Below are 16,687 nucleotides of genomic sequence, written 5' to 3' on the forward strand. Positions count from 1 at the left end.
TGTCTCCCAAATCTTCCAAAGAATATGTAAACTAGAGAAATAAAGCTGTACTAAAGTATGTACTTTAAAAAAGTTGACATAGAAAAAATGTTATCATTATATGATAGTTTCCTTTCTAATGTGCAATCTTTGTTGGAAAAATTCTTTTTTAGTCGATAACTAATTTCAAAGATATTAAAAGTGCTCATTCTTATTGGTTCATCTTGTATATCAGCGTGAGTATATTATTAAAAAGTGAAATAATAATTATTATCAAATATCTTAATTAATTCGAAAGTTCACCAAATACTCTTATTACTTGATGCTACTTATTACTTCATCTCATGAATGATAACGACGTAAAACAAAATAAAACAATATATCGGCACAAGTTAAATAGAAACTGTTCTTGATATAAAAAAATTTTTTATCTAACTTATTATTTCATTAAAGACAACACTATTAATTATATTGAATCAAATGCTAATTTAAACGTGTGCGGTATTAACTATTAGCGGCTGCAATTGGACGGATAGAAATTGGTTTGAATCGATCGAAACTCGTTTGCACGAGAAAAAAACACGGAACAAATTCCATTGCACGATTAATCTAACGCGAAGCAGTGCAAAAGTTAAATAACTAACTGTGCATGAGTAGAAAAAATACACACAATGCCATGTGCAATTGTAGCTAAGTTATTAAGCGTTAACCAATAAATTACCATTAAAAAATTACACAAGTGAACAATACACACACAGACAAAATCACTTTAACTTTATTATTATGCAACGGATATATGTCACTTTATCACACTAAACTCCTTTTGTTTTACCAATTATCGACTTCATTCTTTTTTTTCGCGTGAACGGGAAACTCTTTTTTTCTATTTTATTGAGAATAATATATCTAGTTACACCGTATTGATTAATCTTTCACGTACAATTTTTTATATCTCGGGAGATCAAAAATCAATGTCAATGAAATTATCGTTAAAATAAACATTTAAATCTAAAAATCTTTAACCAATATTGAATAGTACCATCATAGCATTTAAAAATATTTGTAATAAATAACAAAAGTTTATACTAAGATATTTTTATAAAAAATGTATACTTTTATGATTTTTTATTTATTATTAATTTTCGTTGAATTATGATCTATATAATAATTCGTTAAAACATATATAATAATTTATAAAACTGATTAAATGTTTAAAAGCTTATTATTATAAAAATATATTATTTTTTTCCAGTAATTAAAATTCGCATTCGATACATATAAAAAAAGAATTAATACTTAAGTATAACTTATTGCATTGTTATTAAAATAGATAGTAATTTATTGACTCTGTATTTTATATAATAGTTTGAAAAAGTTGATTAAAAAAAAATAACAAAAATATTGTGTTATTTATTTTATATTTTTATATTAAACCTATCATACAAATATAGTTTTATATATAAATATATAACAAAAATTTCTAATTTTTTATAAATAAACATGTCATATATATTGTAAAAATTTTCTACTATTTTTATTTCATTCTCACTTAAACTTTAAATTAAAAGGTCCATAATCAATAAATCCATAGATCATATTTTACAGTTGACGTTCCACATAAGTACATTATATTTGGATTATAAAACGACAGTTTGAGATTATATCAAAGTTATCACAGAAAATAATTCCGTTCAATTACAAAAATGCTAAAATAGAAGATAAAGTTATTTCGGAATTAAAAGATTTAAACGTCGATATCTCTTGTGAGTTTTTGCGTTTAAAAAATTAAAAATAACGTCAGCGTCAGAACGAGACCGCTACTATTTTTGTAAATATCGTTAACTTGAGCTTAAAACTACTTCGAGCTTCTTTTTAATTATTTATGCTTTTAAAGAGAAACACACAAGAACAGAAAATGTTCGATAAAAATAAAACGTGCAAAATGTCAAATCATGTATTTGTTACTGACAATGAGAATACAGTGGCAGGAATCTAACTATCAAATTTGACATTATTGAGAAATGCCATGCATTACTACGGATGTTACAATCTTTTGATTTGGAACACACAATGTAACGCAATTTTCCGAATTTTGCATTTATTTTATGTTTATTCTTAATATTAAATTGCGTTGATTGTCAATCTGATAAAATACGTATATTTTGCATTGGATATTGATTGTAAAGATGCATTTGATAAACACAATTCTTTGTAAAAATAAATGTTTTTTTAATGAAATTTGTTAATACATTTTAAACTTCGAGCAAGCTATGGAAAAAAATACCAATTTACTTTTTTTTTTAAACTCGTTTTTTTTGCCATATCTTTTATATTTTACAATAATGTACTGGTGTGTTTTACTTTCATCGATGGTTAATACATAACAAAATCATCGAGATTTGACCCAAATGTAAATTCGCGAAATAGTGTTTTACATATGAGCACTTAAAACATAAATTTAGAAGCTATCACGTAACACATGTAAATGTCACTTACAATTAGCTAACTTGGGCGCCAAAATACAGTTATGAGTTGTGTAAGTGTCAAGCAGCATGTAAAGTGCAAGTGAGAAGTTTTACGTAAAAATCCAATTGGTTAAGAAGAAGAAGAATTGCATTACTTGACGCAACAAATGTCGAAGTTATTACATTGCCACAATTAACATTGAGTTTTATCGTAAATTACTGATATTTTATTTCTTCTACTAGTGCACGATAATAACATTTCGCTTTCATAAAGTCAATGTATTATTCATATATTCGATGATACCTGTCATTTCACGTTCCCCAAATTACACGGGAAACAGAAATATCAGATAATTAAAATGGATGTTAATAATTAAGAGAATGAAAAGGATATACAAATGTATTTTACAACGGTATTTAGTACAGTGTCAATAACATTCATCGATATCTTAATTAATGAAAAATATTGCTTGCGATATTGGTAGCAAAGTAAATTTTTTACAATTTTCCTTCTTCCAATTATTCGAAATATTCATATATTGTAGAATAATATCAAGTTACTGCTGGTAGCCATGAGCTATTTTCTGATAAATTAACATATTGATAAAATGATATTAATAAAAATGTAGTTAACAAAATATGTGTTAAGTAATTATTCAAATAAATCGATAGTTACAAAGTAAATTGTGTTTGTAATAAATGTAATTATATGTATATTTATAAATATAAGTATATATATATATATATATATATATATATATATATATATATATGTATGTATATGTATATGTATATATATATATATATATATATATATATATATATATATATATATATATATATAATTATACTAAATATGTTTAAAAAAAAGGACTCAAGGAATTTTAAAATATAAATATTTTCGATTTATTAAATATAAATAAGTAAATATATACATATATTTTAAAAATCGAAAATATTTATATTATATTTTAAAAGCAGCTGCCTATTCTTTATTTATATTTTTTGATAAATTATACGACATACACAATTTTATAGCAAACTTTTTCCATAGTATTTGAGAATAAATTATTATCAAGTTATAATCCTGACTGTATATTCTGTTAAAAAGAGAATATTCCTGATTTCGGTTTAATATAGGACGAAGCGAAGAGGTGAGAAGGGATGAGGGTGGACTGGATACTTAATTGCCCTGATCCATTCGAGCGTGAAACAGCTATTAATGATCGGGTTCATCACTTTCGTCTCTGAGATATCGTTGTAAAGGATCGGAAAGTGCGAACAGCCTCTGATTTAGATCGAACGTTGTTTAATCTGCTTTGAAATCGATTTTGCTAAATTGGCGAAATATATTTTGTATAATAATAGATTCTTCGACATATATGTAATACAAATATTTTCCCTTAAAGAAAATTTTATGAAAAACTATTCTCAAAAACCTGTCTCTCGAAAACTTTTATTCTTTGGTATTAACTACCATGATAATTAAACGTCAGATTATAACTCTGTTAAAGTAAAGTCCATTTAAAATTCATAAAACAAGAAAGATTTTGTCATCCTTTTCGAAATTTAAATTGATAAAATAATTTCTTAATTTTTGTCTTATACGTGAAAGATTAAATTATTCACCGTGCCCTACTAATTCCAACAAAATATTTATCATTGCATAATATTTCTTCATAATTCACATTTCCTTGATCTTGATGCAAAGTATTTTGTTTAAATAAATACCAATAAAAAGTTAATTATTACTCTGCAATTCCCTGTTACATAATTTAATTATTATATAAATTAAAACGATCATTACAGTAAAAATTCAAATTATTAAATATATTAATTATGTATATTATTTATATAAATAATTTTATTTTATTTTATATAAAATATATGTATGATATTAATCATTTTTCAATAAAATTTGAAAATAAACGAAACGTCGCGAGTCAGTGTGCTTAAATAATGTGATTGTGGTGACGTTTCACGCAATGTGTCGCGGAAAATATGGATTTTCCCATACGATATAACAATTCAATGTAGCATCGCACCAATCATTCACTAGAATATCCTTAATTAAATCTCTTCGTGCTCGTGATCGAGTTCCGACCCCCGGCAAAAATTACACTTCTCCTCCTTTCCATTCAACAAATCCTATCCTCGTTCTGCCATTGCTAGGGACCTGTTGCCGATATTTGGTGACACATGCGGAATTCAATCCAATTTCAACAATAGCTCTGGCACTCTATCCTTGGCTCTCTCTCTCTCTCTCTTTCTTATTCATTTTTAGTAGTTTCTAAAAATTATCGCTAATTGTTAATTTAATCTCTCTTTCTCTCTCTCTCTCTCTCTCGCTTTCTAAAATGACTATAAATACAAATAGATAGAAATGGTCAGTCGCATCCTGTACTGACTGACTGTCAATAGCAAAATTGAATGAACTGATTTAGTGAGCAGCCTTGGCTATATTTTGAATTAAACTCGCGCTATATATAAACATGTATGCGTTTGTGCGCGGCCTCTGCAGACAATACCGATTTATCATCTCGGTATAGGCATTTGCATGTTCGATAGATGCGCCAGCAACAGAAAGCGCCTGGATAATCAAACATAAGATAACGATCCTGCGTGGGAAGCAATATGGCCATTAAATCGACAGTAACATTCGTACGATGAGAGTGAAGATATACGACAGATGTGTGTGAATGTCTATTCCTATTGTTAATAAAACATCGCTTATGCGATGATACACTAAACTATTATGTTATAAAAAAGCACGCAAGACGCAATAGTTATTAATCCTTTTGATACTTAATCAATTAAATAAAAAAGCATAAACTGACTAAATTTTATTTTGTATAACGTGTTACCTTGCACAAAACATACAAGATACAATTGATAAAAAAATTATTGTAAGAAACACAAGAGATAATGCTTATAATAATGTCAATGGTAAAAAATGTAATTATTTAATGTGTATAATTATTTTAATTTAAATAACATACATATATATAATATTAAAACTTGTATTTTTAAAACTTTTAAAGAAAAGTAGCATTTATATTTTATATAATTTCATTTTAATATATATATATATATATATATATATATATATATATATATATATATATATTAATATTATATTAATATTAATTATATTATATTATATTATATTAATAGTATATTAATATATATATTTTTATTGTTTTACAAGGATTTTACTCTGTGTTCAAGTACCAATAACCAATGTTAAAACAGTTAACAAAAACTAGAATAGGGTAATGAGAGATAATCCACTAAAGGCTCACTAAGCCAATATAATGCAAACAATTAAATAATGATAAAAATCATAAAATTACGAAGTATCATGATTTATTAATTGATAAAAAAGAAGACACTAAATTATCTATTAATAATGATCAGATTTTGAGGTACACTATATATTGCAAGAAAGACATCGCGTAACACTTTTTATCAGATTATAAAGGACAAAATATAAGCAAATATAAGAGAGAAAGGGCAAAAAACGACAAGAGACGTGGAGTGAATAATTGTAATATACGTTCAATTTACATCATTTGACATGCGAAACTGTTTCAGAATTAATTGAACGATTTATCATGAGAATTAAATGAACATATTTCTTTATACTTTACAATGTAGACCCATAATTTACATTCTAACTAAACTTTTATTCAGTATTAATAAAATGTACATATATATAAAGTTATATTAATTATACAAATAATTATAAACTTATAAAAAAAGTTGAAAAGTAAGTAATTGATAAACTTTTTTTTATAAAATTGTATTTAATGTTTAATCGCTAATCAATATTTAATATTAAAAATAAAAAAATTACATGCATAATATTCTTTAATTTTCACAAAAGAAAAGTCTTTTTTGAAGCAATTATAAATTAAATTGAGTAATTTCCTATTAATATTGTCTACATAAATTTTTTATTTCTATTTTTTATTTTTATATTTTATATTTTACAATATATTACATATTATTTTTTTTTAATTATGTATTAACTATAATACCTAAATACAATCGTGTATTAATCTAGTTCTACATAAATTCAAAAGTAATTGGGAAAAAGATAAGCATCAAGAGCTGAATGATAATTGTTATGTATGGAAAAAAAGGATAATAAGAATAAGTAATTAAAAATGAAAATAAAAATAATAAGAATTAAAAATTAAAATTAATAAAAATAGAAATAATACCTAATACTAATATAATACCTAAATCTTTCAGATGTAATTTAAATTTAATTAAAGTTGAAATTTATATTTAACGTAAGCGTGAAGAGATCCGCGAAAAATAAATTATAATTTTGTTTGAAAAAAAAAACTATTTTAATCAATCTAATTTTTTGATTTATATGTCATTGAATTACATATGTCACATGCATAAAATTTATATTCAACCATTCTCCTCTTTTGATAAATGTTTCATTAAAGTTTTATGGTTATATAGAACAAAAACATCAGTCTCATTGTTTGGAAAATTAATCTCTATCAAAATTTTGTATTGAACATAATTTCTTAAGTTTCTATTGACTTCGCCTGGCTTGTCTATATTTATTCAGTAAACTGAAATTTTATCAAATCATCCTCTCCGCATTTGTAATTATAAATCACATACTTGAGTTTCAATACGAAATGTATTAGTGTGATTTAGTAACGAATTCATGGAGTTTTCATTAAATGAATATCATTAGTATATACGAACAGAATATCTACGTACTAATGAAAAATAATATTTCTTCTCAGATATCGACAAAAGAGCATCCGAATATCAAACTACATACATACATTCCGCGCATTTCATATTGATCACTTAATCAATGTATACCAGAACCACGTACTAATTTGATAACTTTTATCATTACGTAGCTTTATTTTCAGTAATCCGAGTTTATCATTGAGCGAAAAAAATGTTTTTATTCTTTGATAATCTTCGGCAACAACACATTTCTTGATATACTTAATCTAAATAACCACACTGTAGATAATCATTAATATAATGTAAATAGATGTCAGATAGATAAATGTTGTGCATACATGTAAACAAACACAGATATATTTTTCCTACTATTTTAAGGTCACAAGATTATTGCGAAAAGCACGTATGCAGTAGATGAGCAAATTCGTGATTCCGCAAATAACCGCAAACTAATTGAATCATAAACCAACTTTGACAGAAAACAATGAATAAAACAGTTGGTTAACTACAATAAACGTGAGATACAATTAACTAGGGAAAGCATTTAACAGTATAACAGCTTAAATAATTTGAATACATATATTTTAATTATTTTTATAGATATAAGAATATTCTGTTAGATCCACGTAATAATAATTCAACGTATATCTTGCATCGAATTTTTACGATTAATTTTAATAAATTTCAAAATCTATTTTTTCTTTAAAAAATTAAAGCAAATTTTAATTTTTACTGTGAAAAAATTAAATAATACAAAGAAATTAATAATATTTATTTTAATTAAATTTTAGAAATATATATAAATTTTTCAGTCAACTTATAAAAAAGCTCTTTGAAAAAATTGTATTTAGAAATTTATTTCTAAAAAAATATATAACGCTAAAAGTAAAATACATCATCAATGATAAATAATTATAAAATTGACTTATAATTGTAATGAATGTAACTCAATCAAATATATTTCAAATGTGCGTATTAACAAAATTTTATATATAATAATTATAATATAATCTTGTATATATATATATATATATATATATATATATATATATACATGTTATGCAGAAAAATGCTTTTTTCTACTAAATGAAGGGTATGATAAACAAACGTATACATATATCTGTAATCATCAACATATAAATCTATAATCTTTACTTTATTTTCATATATTCATATTTTTAGATCCTAAACTGAATGAGTGCGCGAATTAAATTCTCAACATACAAAAATAATCATAACCAAAAAATCTAATAAGTCTCTTATTTCACATCTTTTGATAGTAATCCAAAGCACGCCATGTAAAGCCAAGACACATATTCTCATTCACAAAAAGCCAGCCATAGAATATGCTGGTGGCTTAACTGCGCCACTGACCATAAATAGAGTCGCAATAAATGCCACCGTAAAACAACACTCTCTTACATACATACGTACATACACATTGATGTCCCTACCTTCGTTTTCGTTATTTCCAATCAGGATTTCAGTGTCTTTGAAATCCGCCTCCCTGACCAAGTCTAACGGATCCTTGGGTAGAAAGACGCCATCAATAGTGGGCGCTGACGGAAAGCCGAGGATACCCCAATAACTGTTCCACTGTTGCACGGAGAGAGTTTTTGCGTCTACCGACCTCATGCAAGCCATAACTCGTGCCGGGTTTTCCTGCAGCATCGTTGAATTACATCCGCAATCGTCTACCAATACTCGAGCCACCTCATTCGCCTTTTCGCCAGTCATGTAACTCCATGGGGCATTCAGAGTGCCACTCTGGAGGATTCCCCGGCGTACTAGACCCTGCGTAACTGGTGAGATCAGGTGTAGAGATACTGAGCTGCCACCTGCGGATTCGCCGAAGATCGTAATCAGATCGGGATCGCCACCGAAGGCGCGAGCATTTTCGCGAAGCCACTTGAGAGCCAAAGCTTGATCCCAAAGGCCCATATTACCCGGTGCCTCCTCGCTGTTGGTAAAATGCTGATTGAGGTACAAAAAGCCGAAAGCACCGACGCGATATTGCATCGATGCGATTATTGCATTGCCGGCTGCTGCCATGAGGTCGGCGTCATAAACATCCAAAGTAGCGGTACCACTCATGAAGCCACCACCATAGATCCACACCAATATTGCCATGCCATTATTACCGGCGTTATCCTGTGACTCCGGTTTGTGACGCAGACGCATCTTCTGTGGCACCCAGATGTTTAGATAGAGACAATCCTCCGAAATATTAGTGTTTGGATTCCACATTTCCTCGCCCTCGAAACCGGGGAAATACTCGTAACGCTCCTGGTAGCAACTATTGGGCAATGTCGTAGCATTCAGGATTCCGTGCCAGGGTTCAATCGGCAACGGCTTGCGAAACCGCAACGGCCCGATCGGAGGTTTCGCGAATGGTACCCCGTAGAATACGTGGACCTCGCGATCAAGCACCGTACGGGAGAAACCACGCATCAAGCCGCTCGTAGTCTCCACCAACAAAGGATCGTCATGACCATTCTCCTGGCCACCATTATGCTGACCGGCGCCATTCGCTCGCGTGATGCATGCACTGTGCAAGCTTAGGCCTAACAGCAACAGCAACAAGGACGGACAATTCATCCAAAAACTCATGGTCAAATTGAATATCCTTTTACTCGATAAGAAACGATCGTTTTGCTTGTTTCAGATATTTAATCGATCACGATTGACTTGATCGACAAATCCTAATTTCATGAACAGGATTCGTGTAGTCACTAGCAGTAGCACTGTGAGAGTTCAATTATTTAATCATCATTATTTGCAGGCAGTAATCTACTGAGCGTCCTTTGCGCTAAGAAGATAAGCTCGTCGAGTTTTCACTCAGCACACATTTAGTTTATCAAGATTTTGAACGCTTCAGGAATCGCCTATCCCAATATCGTTGTCGTCTAGGAAGATACATAGGAAAGAAGTTTCCTTTCATGTATATAGCGTATCGGGAACATTGGAGCAGATAGGAGTAGAAAGTGATTCTTTGGCGAAGAGTAAGACGATTTTGAAGGATAGAGTTCCCTTAGGTGAATCGTTAATCTTGCACAAGTTGCATTCAATGCACTTTGCGTGTTGCTTTTTAACAGAGGCAAACTTTGTTACACTGTGGAAAACTATAAAACACTCTACATGTTTTTACCATCTTATATAAATATTTAATATTGATTTAAAAAGAAAGAATAATTTTTACAATCCGTTAATATTACTAATAGATAAATATAATTTAATAAAATTTTAATTTGCTTGAGACCGACATTAGAATACAAATCTTCATAAAGCTACAATATTTGTGCACCAACATTTACTTCAGTCTTTGCATTTATTAGCTTTTGCGCAATAACTCAAAACGCCAAATAAAATAAAATAAAAATATGGCTCATTTTTTTACATAATTACTTTAGTAACATTAAATGAGACTTGATGTAATTATTATTACAAAACAATAAGAATAGATCATTTTTAATTGTAGCGTTAAAAAATTACAGTTTGCGTAAAAAACTTTATTCCTTCAAAGTGGTCTCCCTATTTCGCTAAAAAATCATTTCTTTCACAATAGTACTGCTAATTCGCATTTGGTCTGAAAATTATACGATCGATATTTTACCGAGTTAATTTCTTCATAAATTTTTCTAATTTTTATTATTTTTTATTGATAGCTATCAAGACATAAATATTAAGAGATTCAAATTGTTTAAAATATCAATTTCAATTATAATTTTTCATAAAAAATAAATATACATTATACACTATGACGCTACAGTACATTACAACGAATACTTCTTTTTGGTACAAAACTTTTATAGGTCATTGAAAAAAAATAATATCCACATAAAAGATTTAGAATTGTCATAAAGCGTTTCCCATGGGCACTGTATCTGCCAAGAGAGAGACTCAACAAGTTAGCGAGTGAAAGACTGCCAGTAGGAGAAATACTAACTCATCTCTTCCCGATACTTCTAACCCTATTTAAGGAGAAAAAAAAAAGGAAAATATATTTCACAATAAATATATTAACTTATTATGAGAAATAATTACTGTTTGTAATAAGAAATAGTATAACGCGTAAATAAAATAAGAAGAATATGATTATTCTAGTTAGATTAATTATTGAAGTAAAATCATTATTATGACGTATTATGACTATTATGACTGTAAAATTATTTCTTATATGATTATAAGTCATAATTACTATGTAAATTTATTCCTTTCACGCGGAAATATGAATATTATTAACTTTATAATATATATAATTACTTCCTAAATACACTCTAAATTATAAATAATCATTTCATGCCTATGAGATATAAAATTATTTTTATGAATTACAATTGTTGTTATATATATATTTTTTTTTTACATATTTAAAAATATTTCTCACAATAAAATAATCATTATCACCGTGTACGTTGCAAAAAATTGCTTTCTTTCGTAATTAAAACTCAGTTTTCCCAAAATCAATTAATCTACATTCTTAATTTGTCAAGTTTTTTCCTCCTTGTTTTTCGAGCTACGGTCAAAAAAGAAAAAAAATAATGTTCATAACTAATGTTTAACTTTTAAATGACGTTTGTATAAAATCGGCCATACACGATTCAACACTAATCACGTAAATTACACTAATATTAGTAATTACATTCCTATTTACAATTGTCCGACTATCGCATTTATGTAACTGTTTGCATCGCACAATAATTTCGCGTATTTTGCGAAACAGTTTCTACTTCCGATTGTAGTATCCGTCATAAACCACAATGCCAGAATACTGCACAGTGTCGATTGCAATAATGCAGTCCGCGACGAATCATCATTAAAGCTTCATGAACCGAAGATGAGATTCTGCGTCAGCATTATTAGCTATTGAACACTCACCACACGCTATATTATTTAGAAAATAAAATTTAACATTTCTAGCAACTTATTTCTGAAATCCGTTATGTCATCAAGATTGAATAACAAGAAAAAAATCTTTTGTTTGAAAGAATATAGTTTTGCAGCATTTTTTAGACTCTGGAATCCATTTTAACCAAAAAGTCGATTGTGTCAATTTTTAATTATAAATAGTTAATAAATATATAGTTTCCTCTCTTAAGGGAAAGAGAGAGAGAGAGAGAGAGAACAATATTCAACTGACTTTAATATATTCTATGTTTAATATTTTATTTACTGTTAATGATGATAGACTTTATTTTCGAAAATTTGATCTTTCTTGATTACATCTAATTTGATTTTTTTTATTAGCATTTCTTGAACGAGATGTGAGATATGTTTTTTTTGTAATTGATTGATTTAATATAGATATTATCGGTTTGTTATATTCTTTATAAAATAATAACTCTTGTCATGTTTCTAACAAATGGCAAAAATTAATTTTTTATTAACTATAAAAAAAATAGAGTTGATTAGCATTTTATTTCAATGAACTCTATTGAAATAAAATATCAAGATTTTAAGATTATATTGCATAATATAAAACTTATTGATAGTTACCATTAAAATCTGATAAAAAATTTTTATTATCTAAAAAATAAAACTTAATTTGATATTTTACAAATTATAACTCTCTTCTCTCTTTCCTTTCTCTCTCGCTCCTGTCTTTGTCTTCTCTCTCCTCTCTCTTCTTTAATAAATTAAATTATTGTAAATTTTTATTAAATGGATATTGTTGTATTTTTATATTTATATAAAATATAATTTGTAATAATTTATATTTTTATATGTTTGTGTTAGTAATCGTTATCGAGAAAAAATTTGACAATATGTAATACAAAATTATTAAACTCTAAAGAAATATAAATATGTTATTAATTTTCTAATTTTTCCAAAATTTTTCAATTTTCGCAAAGATAAAGCCTCAAAATTTTCATCTTTATTTTTTATTTACTTTTGCAAAGAATACCCCTTTTTTGATTGTTTTACATTTCCCGCCTATTGCGTTTTTCTATTAAAAAATTACATCTTGATACATCAAATTTTTATCAAATATGTTTCATATTTCTGTCTTATTCTTTAACATGTAACATCTTGGTGTCTTATTAAGAACATTTTACTGAACATGAAGCCACGTTCTGAGGATAAAATAATTGAGTAGTACTCTTTTATATATACTTTTAGTTTCTTATCGTCACAGTAAGTATATGATAACTATTTCTCAGAGCCTCATTTTGTCAAATAATCACTCTCGACTTAGTAGCTTAATTTTTAAACACTATTTTATAGAAAGTGTTATCCCTTTTTATCATAAAGTCACAGTAATAGCAATAAGCTATTTCTTCATCAATGACGACTTTTCAAACGGCCAACTTTCACTCTTTAACGCGATCATCCCTGTCGCGATCTATCTTTTCTTTCTTTTTTCTTCCCTTCTTTTCTGCCCATTCTATAAACTCATCTTGATTTTCAGTCCTATATACACACTTCCGTGCGCAATATATACACGCACCGGATATATGGAGGTTTACCTCTCAAAATCGCTTCCGCTAACTCGACCCTCTTTTCACCCCCTCCCTCCAAAGTGTCGTTCCAGAGATGACTCCTACGTCACTCTCTGTGACGTACTCCTGTCCTTTCCTTTTGCCACTTGATGTGACAACCCTTAGAAATTACAATTTCGACCTTTTTACGATTCCGGCGGGCTGCCACAAAGAGAACACTACGTACGTAGTACACACAGTTATCACGCGGCAACCGGCGTGCCGCGTTGCACGGGGTCGACTGATCGAGAAGGTAGAAGTGGAGGTGGTTCTGATGGTGGTGGCAGTCCTAACCGTGGTGGTGGCGATGCTGATGGTGGTGGTGGCGTACGCCTCGCGCATAAGCCGTGCGCTCGTACCTACAAGCGACTCAATCTTCAAACATTGTCCTTGCTTGCTACGGACTTTCCTCTCGTTTTCGCTTTCTCAATCTCCAATTTTCTTTCCTACTTCCTTTCTTCTCTTTTGTCTTCCTTCTTCTCTTTTTTGTTTCCTTACTTCTCTTATTTCTTCTTCTTCCTTTAACTTTCTTATCTTAATCATTTTCTTGTTCTCTTCTTATCTCTTCTTTCTTTCTTTTTTCTCTTTTTTGTTTTTTTCTCTTTTGTCTTATCTTTTTTCATTTTATTTTTTTAATTTTCTTTATTATCTTCCCTTTTTTATCTCCTTTTCATCTTTCTCCCGCTTTCTTTCTCCCCTCACTCTCTTTCTCCTTCTCTTATTCTTCTCTATTTTTCTTTTTAGTTTTAATTTTTTTCTATCTTTTCCTCCTTCTCTCTATACATTTTCTCTTTCTAAACTTTTTCTTTTTCCTGTTTAATTCTTTTTTTCTTTACATTATTTATTTTTTCCTCTTTTTTCTGCATTCTTCTCTTTTTTCTTTCTTTCTTCTCTTTTTTATTTTTCTACTTCTCTTTGCTTTTTCTTCTTCCTTTTATTTTCCTATTCTTATTGACTTTCTTGTTATCTCTTCTTTTCTTCTCTTTCCTTTTCTCTCTTTGTTCTCCTTCTTTTTTTCTTTTTCTTTTTCTCTTTCTCTTTTTCTACTCTATTTTTCTTTTTATTTCTAATTTTTTGTCTATCTTTTCTTCTCCACTTTTTCTCTTCTTAAACTTCCTCTTTTTCTGTTTACTCCTTTTTCTCTTTTTTTTATTCATTCTCATTTTTTTCTATCTTTTTTTTTATTTTTCCTTTTTTCTCTTTCTGTTTTACTTATACTGATCCGTTTTTCTTCCTTCTCTTTTTTCTCTTCTTCTTCCTTTTTTATTTGTCGCTTCTTTCCCTTTTTTCTTCTTTCTCTTTCTTCTTTGTTCACATTTTATTTGTCTCTATTTTAGCTTTAATTTTTGGTTTTTAATGATTCAATACACAAAAAAAAGCTGAATGCTTAAAATAATCGTTAATACTTTTTCCTATTTTTATAAAGCACTGACAAGCTTTGTATCGTTCAGTTTAGAAAAAGAGAAAAACATAAAAAAACTTTCATGCATAAAATTTTCGTAATAAAAATTAATTTCTAATTAATATCAATAACAAATACAGAGATAAGAATCAATTTTGGAATTATTAATTTTTGTATTATTCTTATATTTTTTATTTCATTATATTTTATATTTATCATTTATTTATTGATTTAAATATATCACTTATATATGATTGTAAAATTAATTTTTATAGAACTACATGCACATAAATTAATAATACACATAGGAAACTCTTTCTCTCATATTTGTTATATTTAAACATAAAATTTAAAATATAACTTAAGGTAAAATAAAGGTTTATAAACCACTATATTATTTTATAAAAATTTATTAACATATTTTTTTATTTTTATGTTTTAATTTTGTAGTATCTTTATTACAATTAATAAACGTAAAAATTATTCTCACGTTTCTACATAGCATAAGAATTGATCGCAATTATATTGTACCGTTTTACATTTTTATTACATTTTTACACATCATATTAAGTGTTACATAATTTACAATTTTACAAAGAGTTATGTAATTTAATAGATGTAAAAGAGGGAACATTTCTTTTATTACTGTCATTAATTCTTTTTAATAAAAATCAAATATAAAATTATATATTTAGAATTATAACGATAATATTTAATAAAAAGATCTAAAAAATGTAAAAATTATTAAAAAGAATATTTTTCTGGTAAAGTAGAATACATAATATTTTCCAATTATGTTCATTTAATATTCTTATTTTTATGAATTATTTTTATATAATAAGATTAATAAAACTGCTTTTTATTACAAGTTATTTATTTTTATTCATCTCACAGCAATCTTAGTTTTGACAGAAACGACATGATTTATTTGTGATTACACTATTTAACACAACAAAAAAAACACAAGACTAATATCTTTTTGTAGTATTTTATACTAAATATGATTCCGGTTTATAAATTATTTCATTACATCACAATTTCGAGGAATTTATAAAAATGGGTTATTTTAATGAATTTATCATATTATAGCTATAATATAAAATTGTTGGAGAAGTTTTATTATAAAAAAATTAAATATGTTGTTACTTTCAACTCTTAAAAAGAATTTATTGTGTCAACTATAAGTGGTTAATCTTGTTTTGTATTAAAAAAAAAATTTGTTGGACTTTGTAAAAAAATTTATATTTTTTCTTATTTAACAATTTAATAATTGTTGTACAATTAATTTATATGTATATAAATACACAAATATATATATATATGCATGCGTGCGTGCATACGTATTTTATTATTTATTATACGTATTGTTATTATATAATTTTTATTATATTTTTGTTAATAAATTTTTCTTAAATTTATTTTACATAAAATTTATTACATTCTGTACATATTCTTGTAGCTTATCTTGAGAGCTTTCCAAAACACTATGATAAAATGTTTTTTCATTAAACATTTTTCGAGTTCAGGCTTCAAAGTTGCAATATTTTTATATAAAATACAAGATATCTCGTAAAATATTTATTTTTTGATTATCTTATCCTAATACTTTGTGCACAGAATAACGAGACAAATCA

The 16,687-nt window shown here is 27.4% G+C and overlaps 1 protein-coding gene across 2 annotated transcripts in view; it reads right to left on the minus strand.

Moving 5' to 3' along the window:
- Positions 1–13,783, minus strand: part of LOC140670485 (acetylcholinesterase 2) — a 177,958-nt gene extending 164,175 nt beyond the window's left edge. The window contains exons 1-2 of one of the 2 annotated variants that reach the window (XM_072901097.1): positions 13,640–13,783; positions 8,627–10,078 (exon numbers count right to left, since the gene is read on the minus strand). In XM_072901097.1, coding sequence (XP_072757198.1) covers positions 8,627–9,782 — 1,156 coding nt within the window. In that variant the 5' untranslated portion in view covers positions 9,783–10,078; positions 13,640–13,783. Of the gene's footprint in view, positions 1–8,626; positions 10,079–13,286 lie in introns of both variants that reach the window. The other variant, XM_072901096.1, reaches the window with a different exon arrangement.
- Between the last annotated feature and the right edge of the window lie 2,904 nt (positions 13,784–16,687).

This window comes from Anoplolepis gracilipes, chromosome 10 (genome assembly GCF_047496725.1).
Source record: "Anoplolepis gracilipes chromosome 10, ASM4749672v1, whole genome shotgun sequence".
Classification (NCBI taxonomy): domain Eukaryota; kingdom Metazoa; phylum Arthropoda; class Insecta; order Hymenoptera; family Formicidae; genus Anoplolepis; species Anoplolepis gracilipes.